The 10,000-nt window shown below is 49.6% G+C and overlaps 1 protein-coding gene across 1 annotated transcript in view; it reads left to right on the plus strand.

Annotated features, from left to right (window-relative positions):
- Positions 1 to 5,905: 5,905 nt before the first annotated feature.
- Positions 5,906 to 10,000, plus strand: part of LOC121844799 (adhesion G protein-coupled receptor L3-like) — a gene marked incomplete at its 5' end in the record, with an annotated part of 148,366 nt that continues 144,271 nt past the window's right edge. Inside the window, 2 exon segments of the mRNA XM_042315345.1 lie at positions 5,906 to 6,091; positions 9,870 to 10,000. The exon segment at positions 9,870 to 10,000 is cut by the window's right edge and continues 484 nt beyond it. Of these exon segments, the coding sequence (XP_042171279.1) occupies positions 6,025 to 6,091; positions 9,870 to 10,000 (198 nt within the window).

Here is a 10,000-nt window from a genome sequence, read left to right on the forward strand (position 1 = left end):
ACGGAGCTCCAGAGTTCCTCTGTGGAGATGAGAAAAGGGATCAAGAACCCGATGGTCACTCTGACGGAGCTCCAGAGTTCCTCTGTGGAGATGAGAAAAGGGACCAAGAACCCGATGGTCACTCTGACGGAGCTCCAGAGTTCCTCTGTGGAGATGAGAAAAGGGATCAAGAACCCGATGGTCACTCTGACGGAGCTCCAGAGTTCCTCTGTGGAGATGAGAAAAGGGACCAAGAACCCGATGGTCACTCTGACGGAGCTCCAGAGTTCCTCTGTGGAGATGAGAAAAGGGACCAAGAACCCGATGGTCACTCTGACGGAGCTCCAGAGTTCCTCTGTGGAGATGAGAAAAGGGACCAAGAACCCGATGGTCACTCTGACGGAGCTCCAGAGTTCCTCTGTGGAGATGAGAAAAGGGACCAAGAACCCGATGGTCACTCTGACGGAGCTCCAGAGTTCCTCTGTGGAGATGAGTTCCTCTGTGGAGATGAGAAAAGGGACCAAGAACCCGATGGTCACTCTGACGGAGCTCCAGAGTTCCTCTGTGGAGATGAGAAAAGGGACCAAGAACCCGATGGTCTGACGGAGCTCCAGAGTTCCTCTGTGGAGATGAGAAAAGGGACCAAGAACCCGATGGTCACTCGGACGGAGCTCCAGAGTTCCTCTGTGGAGATGAGAAAAGGGACCAAGAACCCGATGGTCACTCTGACGGAGCTCCAGAGTTCCTCTGTGGAGATGAGAAAAAGGGACATTTTTCTCAAATGAAGCAGAAAATCATCAGTTATTTGTGGTTGTTAGCTTAGCTGTCATCAACTCTGTTTTGTAGTTTTACCCCCTCTGGTCTGCTCTCAACTCCCCATACAACCCAAACACTAACATCAACAATGCCCATATCTCTAAAGGAACTACAGTTCCCATACTGCATTTCTATTCTGTTTTGTAGTTTTACCCCCTCTGGTCTGCTCTCAACTCTCCATACAACCCAAACACTAACATCAACAATGCCCATATCTCTAAAGGAACAGAACTACAGTTCCCATACTGCATTTCTATTCTGTTTTGTAGTTTTACCCCCTCTGGTCTGCTCTCAACTCTCCATACAACCCAAACACTAACATCAACAATGCCCATATCTCTAAAGGAACAGAACTACAGTTCCCATACTGCATTTCAATAATGGCCATTGTTTCAAAATCAGTCATAATAAAGAACTACCCGCCAAAATTGTATTGTGGGAAAAAGTGAAAACCAAAGCTCACATCTGGACATCTTTTCCTTGACATTCCTGGGACATGACAAGTGAGTCCCCAAGACACACACACACACACACGCACACACACACACAGAGCCACACATACGCAGAACCACACACACACAGCAGAACACACACACACACACAGACACAGAGCAACACACACACACACACACACACACACACACACACACACACACACACACACACACACACACACACACACACACACACACACACACACAGACACAGAGCAACACACACAGACACAGAGCAACACACACACACAGACACACACACACAGACACAGAGCCACACACAGACACAGAGCCACACACAACACACACACAGAGCCACACGCAGACACAGAGCCACACACACACACACACACACACACACAGACACAGAGCCACACAAACACACACACACAGAGCCACACACACATAAATCATAAAACACAATCCCAGTGTTCCCTGTTTTCCGACTCTGTATAGTAACGGCCGGTGTGGGAAAGGAATTACCGGAACAATCTCATAAAACCAGCAGGGAATAAAAGACTGTTAGTTAGACACTAATGCACTCAGCAGTGTGTGTAGTGTGTAGTGTGTGTGTGTGTGTGTGTGTGTGTGTGTGTGTGTGTGTGTCTCAGCAGTTTTCTGACAAAAAATATAAATAGAAGGAGAGAGCGGTATGAGACTAATTAGGAGGGAGAGAAGGAAGAACAGATAAGGGGAGAGAGGAGAGGGTATCATGAGGAGGGAGGAGAGGAGAGGGTATCATGAGGAGGGAGGGAGGAGAGGGTATCATGAGGAGGGAGGGAGGAGAGGGTATCATGAGGAGGGAGGAGAGGAGAGGGTATCATGAGGAGGGAGGAGAGGAGAGGGTATCATGAGGAGGGAGGAGAGGAGAGGGTATCATGAGGAGGGGGAGGAGAGGAGGGTATCATGAGGAGGGGAGGAGAGAGGGTATCATGAGGAGGGAGGAGAGGAGAGGGTATCATGAGGAGGGAGGAGAGGAGAGGGGGGTATCATGAGGAGGGAGGAGAGGAGAGGGTATCATGAGGAGGGAGGAGAGGAGAGGGGTGGTATCAGAGGAGAGAGAGGAGAGGGTATGGTATCAGAGGAGAGAGAGGAGAGGGATGGTATCAGAGGAGAGAGAGGAGAGGGTATCATGAGGAGGGAGGAGGAGAGGGGTGGTATCAGAGGGGAGAGAGGAGAGGGTATCATGAGGAGGGAGGAGAGGAGAGGGTATCATGAGGAGGGAGGAGAGGAGAGGGTATCATGAGGAGGGAGGAGAGGAGAGGGTATCATGAGGAGGGAGGAGAGGAGAGGGTATCATGAGGAGGGAGGAGAGGAGAGGGTATGGTATCAGAGGAGAGAGAGGAGAGGGTATCATGAGGAGGGAGGAGAGGAGAGGGGTGGTATCAGAGGAGAGAGAGGAGAGGGTATGGTATCAGAGGAGAGAGAGGAGAGGGTATCATCAGGAGGGGGAGAGGAGAGGGGGTGGTATCAGAGGAGGGAGAGGAGAGGGGTGGTATCAGAGGAGAGAGAGGAGAGGGTATGGTATCAGAGGAGGGAGAGGAGAGGGTATGGTATCAGAGGAGGGAGAGGAGAGGGTATGGTATCAGAGGAGGGAGAGGAGAGGGTATGGTATCAGAGGAGAGAGAGGGGAGGGGTGGTATCAGAGGAGAGAGAGGAGAGGGTATGGTATCAGAGGAGTGAGAGGAGAGGGTATGGTATCAGAGGAGGGAGAGGAGAGGGATGGTATCAGAGGAGGGATGGTACAGGGGAGGAGAGAGGAGAGGTATGGTATCAGAGGAGAGTGGAGAGGGATGGTATCAGAGGAGGGAGGAGAGAGAGGGTATGTTATCAGAGGAGAGAGAGGAGAGGGATGGTACCAGGAGAGGGAGGAGGAGAGGAGGAGAGGGATGGGAGGAGAGAGGAGAGGGATGGTATCAGAGGAGGGAGGAGAGAGAGGAGAGGGATGGTATCAGGAGGAGGGAGGAGAGATAGGGGAGGGGTGGTATCAGAGGAGGGAGGAGAGATAGGAGAGGGATGGTATCAGAGGAGGGAGGAGAGAGAGGAGAGGGATGGTATCAGGAGGGAGGGAGAGGAGAGGGATGGTATCAGGAGAGGGAGGAGAGAGAGGAGAGGGATGGTATCAGAGGAGGGAGGAGAGAGAGGAGAGGGGTGGTATCAGGAGGAGGGAGGAGAGAGAAGAGGGATGGTATCAGAGGAGGGAGGAGAGAGAGGAGAGGGATGGTATCAGAGGAGGGAGGAGAGAGAGGAGAGGGATGGTATCAGAGGAGGGAGGAGAGAGAGGAGAGGGGTGGTATCAGGAGGAGGGAGGAGAGAGAGGAGAGGGTGGTATCAGGAGGAGGGAGGAGAGAGAGGAGAGGGATGGTATCGGAGGAGGGAGGAGAGAGAGGAGAGGGATGGTATCAGGGAGGAGGGAGGGGAGGAGAGAGAGAGAGGGGTGGTATCAGGAGGAGGGAGGAGAGAGAGAGAGGGATGATATCAGAGGAGGGAGGAGAGAGAGGAGAGGGATGGTATCAGAGGAGGGAGGAGAGAGAGGAGAGGGGTGGTATCAGGAGGGAGGAGGGAGAGGGATGGTATCAGAGGAGGGAGGAGAGAGAGGAGAGGGGTGGTATCAGGAGGAGGGAGGAGAGAGAAGAGAGGGATGGTATCAGAGGAGGGAGGAGAGAGAGGAGAGGGGTGGTATCAGGAGGAGAGAGAGGATAGGGATGGTATCTATTAATATCTTAGATAACAGACACATAATAACCCTGAGTCTCTGAGAGATATCTATTAATATCTTAGATAACAGACACATAACAACCCTGAGTGTTTTTAAAGATATATATGAATATCTTAGATAACAGACACACCTAAAATGGCCATAGGAAAAGTCCGGGTCTATAGAGATTCAATACAAAACGACGCCACATTGACAGTAAACAGGACAGTTGTTTAGTTGGCGTTAGGAGTATGAGAGTTATGAGAGTTATGAGAGTTATGAGATGGCTGCACAGGAAGCCTCTGAGGAACCCAGTATATTACACCAGTAGTAGACTAGCTACTGTCAGCACAGAGAAGAGATTTTGGGCTGGTTTCCCGGGCCCAGAATACCTGCTACTAATCTATCGACTCCTCTTATCTCACAGCAACACATACACAGCCCTATTCAGAAGATATTGATTGATTGATTGGCTGGCTGGCTGACTGGCTGACTGCCTGGCAGGCTGGCTGGCTGGCTGGCTGGCTGGCTGACTGGCTGACTGGCTGACTGGCTGGCTGACTGGCTGACTGGCTGGCTGACTGGTTGACTGACTGGCTGACTGGCTGGCTGACTGGCTGGTTGACTGGCTGGCTGACTGGCTGGCTGACTGGCTGGCTGACTGGCTGACTGGCTGGCTGACTGGCTGACTGGCTGGCTGACTGGCTGACTGGCTGGCTGACTGGCTGACTGACTGACTGACATTCAGATTTATTTTTTATTTTAGGAACAACAATTATACAGTTAAAACAGTTTTGAAAAGTACCTGAAACTCAGAGGTAAACACTTACATGGAGATACACATTGAGAATACATGGAGATACACATTGAGAATACATGGAGATACACATTGAGAATACATGGAGATACACATTGAGAATACATGGAGATACACATTGAGAATACATGGAAATACACATTGAGAATACATGGAGATACACATTGAGAATACATGGAGATACACATTGAGAATACATGGAGATACACATTGAGAATACATGGAAATACACATTGAGAATACATGGAGATACACATTGAGAATACATGGAGATACACATTGAGAATACATGGAAATACACATTGAGAATACATGGAGATACACATGAAAATACACCTAGAGAATACATGGAGATACACAGTGAGAATACATGGAAATACACATTGAGAATACATGGAAATACACATTGAGAATACATGGAAATACACATTGAGAATACATGGAGATACACAGTGAGAATACATGGAGATACACATTGAGAATACATGGAGATACACATTGAGAACACATGGACATACACATTGAGAACACATGGAATACATGGAGATACACAGTGAGAATACATGGAAATACACATTGAGAATACATGGAAATACACATTGAGAATACATGGAAATACACATTGAGAATACATGGAGATACACAGTGAGAATACATGGAGATACACATTGAGAATACATGGAGATACACATTGAGAATACATGGAGATACACATGAAAATACACCTAGAGAATACATGGAGATACACATTGAGAATACATGGAAATACACATTGAGAATACATGGAAATACATTGAGAATACATGAGATACAAGAATACATGGAATACATGGAAATACACATTCAGAATACATGGAGATACACATTGAGAATACATGGAAATACACATTGAGAATACATGGAAATGCACATTGAGAATACATGGAAATACACATTGAGAATACATGGAGATACACATTGAGAATAATGAACAGTAAACTAGCCTACATGCACTTTAGATGCATCATCAATGAAAACCATGATCCTGTAAACAGATAACAAGCCTTCGTCTCAGTAAATGGATTGAATTGAACCGATCCCATGTATCTCTGTCCTCTGCAGTGTTCCTGTGTCCAGGTATCCTACGAGGCGTGTACCAGAGTGAACACCTGTTTGAGTCCGACCACCAATCAGGAGCCTGGTGTAAAGATCCATTCCAGGCCTCTGATAAGATTTACTACATGCCCTGGACTCCCTACCGCACGGACACTCTCACAGAGTACTCCTCCAAGGAGGACTTCATCGCAGGTCTGCATTTTACTAACAATTATTTCACATTTATTTTTATTGAAAATGTTGGATTTTATTGCTGTTTTTTTTATTTTATTTTTTATTTTATTAAACTTGCTAATGTAAAGTGACTTTAATTAAAAACTCGAGAATCGGCAGGGTAGCCTACACATTGAGAATACAGTGGTTAGAGTGTATGGGTGGCAGGGATAGCCTAGTGGTTAGATTAGAGGTGGCAATAGCCTAGTGGTTAGACTGAGAGGAGGCATGGGTAGCCTAGTGGTTAGAGTGTAGGGATGGCAAGCCTAGTGGTTAGACTGTAGAGGAGGCAGGTAGAGTGGTTAGAGCGTAGAGGTGGTAGGGTAGCCTAGTGGTTAGAGTGTAGAGGCGGCAGGGTAGCCTAGTGGTTAGAGTGTAGAGGTGGCAGGGTGGCCTAGTGGTTAGAGTGTAGAGGTGGCAGGGTGGCCTAGTGGTTAGAGTGTAGAGGAGGCAGGGTAGCCTAGTGGGTGTAGAGGAGGTATAGCCAGAGTTTAGAGGTGGCAGGGTAGCCTAGTGGTTAGAGTGTCAGAAGGTACATGGGTAGCCAGTGAGAGTACATGGCAGGGTAGCCTAGTGGTTAGAGTGTAGAGGTGGCATGGGATAGCCTAGTGGTTAGAGTGTACAGGGTGGCCAGTGGTTACATGGGTGGCAGGGTGGCCTAGTGGTTAGAGTGTGTAGCCTAGTGGTTAGGTGTAGAGGGCAGGGTAGCCAGGTGGCAGGGTGGCCTAGTGGTTAGAGTGTAGAGGAGGCAGGGAGCCTAGTGGTTAGAGTGTAGAGGAGGCAGGGTAGCCTAGTGGTTAGAGTGTAGAGGAGGTATAGCCTAGTGGTTAGAGTTTAGAGGTGGCAGGGTAGCCAGAGTGTAGGCCTAGCCTAGTGGTTAGAGTGTAGAGGTGGCAGGGTAGCCTAGAGTGGTTAGTGGTTAGAGCGTAGGGGTGGTGTAGGCGGCAGGGTAGCCTAGGGTGGCAGGGTAGCCTAGTGGTTAGAGTGTAGAGGCGGCAGGGTACCTAGTGGTTAGAGTGGAGGTGGCAGGGTAGCCTAGTGGTTAGAGTGGTAGCCTGAGGTGTAGCCAGTGGTTAGAGTGTAGAGGTGGCAGGGTAGCCTAGTGGTTAGAGTGTAGATGGCAGGGTACTAGTGGTTAGAGTGTAGATGGCAGGGTAGCCTAGTGGTTAGAGGTGGCAGGGTAGCCTAGTGGTTAGAGTGTAGAGAGGGTAGCCTAGTGGTTAGGCAGGTGGCAGGTAGCCTAGTGGTTAGGTTATGGCAGGGTAGCCTAGTGGTTAGAGTGTAAGATGGTAGGGTAGCCTAGTGGTTAGAGTGTAGAACGGCAGGGTAGCCTAGTGGTTAGAGTGTAGAGGTGGCAGGGTAGCCTAGTGGTTAGAGTGGTTAGAGTGTGGCAGGGTAGCCTAGTGGTTAGAGTGTAGAGGAGGCAGGGTAGCCTAGTGGTTAGAGTGAGAGTCGGCAGGGTAGCCTAGTGGTTAGAGTGTAGAGGTGGCAGGGTAGCCTAGTGGTTAGAGTGTTAGAGGTGGCAGGGTAGCCTAGTGGTTAGAGTGTAGAGGTGGCAGGGTAGCCTAGTGGTTAGGGAGGCAGGGTAGCAGGGTAGCCTAGTGGTTAGAGTGTAGAGGTGGCAGGGTGCCTAGTGGAGAGTGTAGGGGCAGGGTAGCCTAGTGGTTAGAGTGTAGGGGCAGGGTAGCCTAGTGGTTAGAGTGTAGAGGAGGCAGGGTAGCCTAGTGGTTGGTTTAGAGGTGGCAGGGTAGCCTAGTGGTTAGAGGTAGAGGCGGCAGGGTAGCCTAGTGGTTAGAGTGTAGAGGTAGCCTAGTGGTTAGAGTGTAGAGGTGGCAGGGTAGCCTAGTGGTTAGAGGTGGCAGGGTAGCCTAGTGGTTAGAGGTAGAGCTCTAGGGGTGGCAGGTAGCCTAGTGGTTAGAGTGTAGAGGAGGCAGGGTAGGGCCTAGTGGTAGAGGTAGAGTGTAGAGGAGGTAGGGTAGCCTAGTGGTTAGAGTTTAGAGGTGGCAGGGTAGCCTAGTGGTTAGAGTGTAGAGGTGGCAGGGTAGCCTAGTGGTTAGAGTGTAGAGGCAGGGGCAGGGTAGCCTAGTGGTTAGAGTGTAGAGGTGGCAGGGTAGCCTAGTGGTTAGAGTGTAGAGGTGGCAGGGTGGCCTAGTGGTTAGAGTGAGAGGTGGCAGGGTGGCCTAGTGGTTAGAGTGTAGAGGAGGCAGGGTAGCCTAGTGGTTAGATTGTAGAGGTGGCAGGGTAGCCTAGTGGTTAGAGTGTAGAGGTGGCAGGGTGGCCTAGTGGTTAGAGTGTAGAGGAGGCAGGGTAGCCTAGTGGTTAGAGTGTAGAGGAGGCAGGGTAGCCTAGTGGTTAGAGTGTAGAGGAGGTAGGGTAGCCTAGTGGTTAGAGTTTAGAGGTGGCAGGATAGCCTAGTGGTTAGAGTGTAGAGGCGGCAGGGTAGCCTAGTGGTTAGAGTGTAGAGGTGGCAGGGTAGCCTAGTGGTTAGAGCGTAGAGGCGGCAGGGTAGCCTAGTGGTTAGAGCGTAGGGGTGGCAGGGTAGCCTAGTGGTTAGAGCGTAGAGGCGGCAGGGTAGCCTAGTGGTTAGAGTGTAGAGGCGGCAGGGTAGCCTAGTGGTTAGAGTGTAGAGGTGGCAGGGTAGCCTAGTGGTTAGAGTGTAGAGGAGGCAGGGTAGCCTAGTGGTTAGAGTGTAGAGGCGGCAGGGTAGCCTAGTGGTTAGAGTGTAGAGGAGGCAGGGTAGCCTAGTGGTTAGAGTGTAGAGGAGGTAGGGTAGCCTAGTGGTTAGAGTGTAGAGGAGGCAGGGTAGCCTAGTGGTTAGAGTGTAGAGGTGGCAGGGTAGCCTAGTGGTTAGAGTGTAGAGGCGGCAGGGTAGCCTAGTAGTTAGAGTGTAGAGGTGGCAGGGTAGCCTAGTGGTTAGAGTGTAGAGGTGGCAGGGTAGCCTAGTGGTTAGAGTGTAGAGGTGGCAGGGTAGCCTAGTGGTTAGAGTGTAGAGGTGGCAGGGTAGCCTAGTGGTTAGAGTGTAGAGGAGGCAGGTAGCCTAGTGGTTAGAGTGTAGAGGTGGCAGGGTAGCCTAGTGGTTAGAGCGTTGAACTAGTAACCGGAAGGTTGCAAGTTCAAATCCCCGAGCTGACAAGGTACAAATCTGTCGTTCTGCCCCTGAACAGGCAGTTAACCCACTGTTCCTAGGCTGTCATTGAAAATAAGAATTTGTTCTAAACTGACTTGCCTAGTTAAATTTAAAAAAATGGTACGTCAATATTAGACGTTTATCCATGTGTCTGAAACGTCAAATTTTGAACTTGTTGCAAATGTCAAATTGTTTAAGGTTAAGTTATTAACTCCAAGTGGTTAAGGTGAGGGTTAAGATTTGGGCTTAAAACAAAATTTCTCAAAAACAATTTTCTATTGCTGCGTTTTGAAAATGCATCCTTTTGCACCAGAGGCAGATCGTTACAACGACTGAGCAAAACCAAAACTTAACTTGAAGGTAACAGCGCTTACTGTTGCCCCTAGTGGCCAGTTTCCACATTGTCTCCTGACTTCCTCAGACATGGATGGAGGTCGGACACTGCCTTGTATCACGGGGGACCTGGCTGAGTTTCCCCAGAAACAGATTCGACCTAAGAAGTTCTTTAAATGGAGAATCTTGTGGTTTTAGTCCTGGACGAGGTTTAATCTGTCTGGGGAAACTTCCCCTCGGGTGTTTTGAAAAAAAACGCTTCAAATTAAAAATGTATTTGAATGCTATTGTTTACAGGACGACCGACGACCACGTACAAGCTGCCTCACCGCGTCGACGGGACAGGCTTCGTGGTCTACGACGGAGCTTTATTCTTCAACAAGGAGCGGACGCGCAACATCGTCAAGTTCGACCTCCGCACGCGGATC

This window comes from Oncorhynchus tshawytscha, unplaced genomic scaffold (genome assembly GCF_018296145.1).
Source record: "Oncorhynchus tshawytscha isolate Ot180627B unplaced genomic scaffold, Otsh_v2.0 Un_contig_14949_pilon_pilon, whole genome shotgun sequence".
NCBI classification, from domain to species: Eukaryota; Metazoa; Chordata; class Actinopteri; order Salmoniformes; family Salmonidae; genus Oncorhynchus; species Oncorhynchus tshawytscha.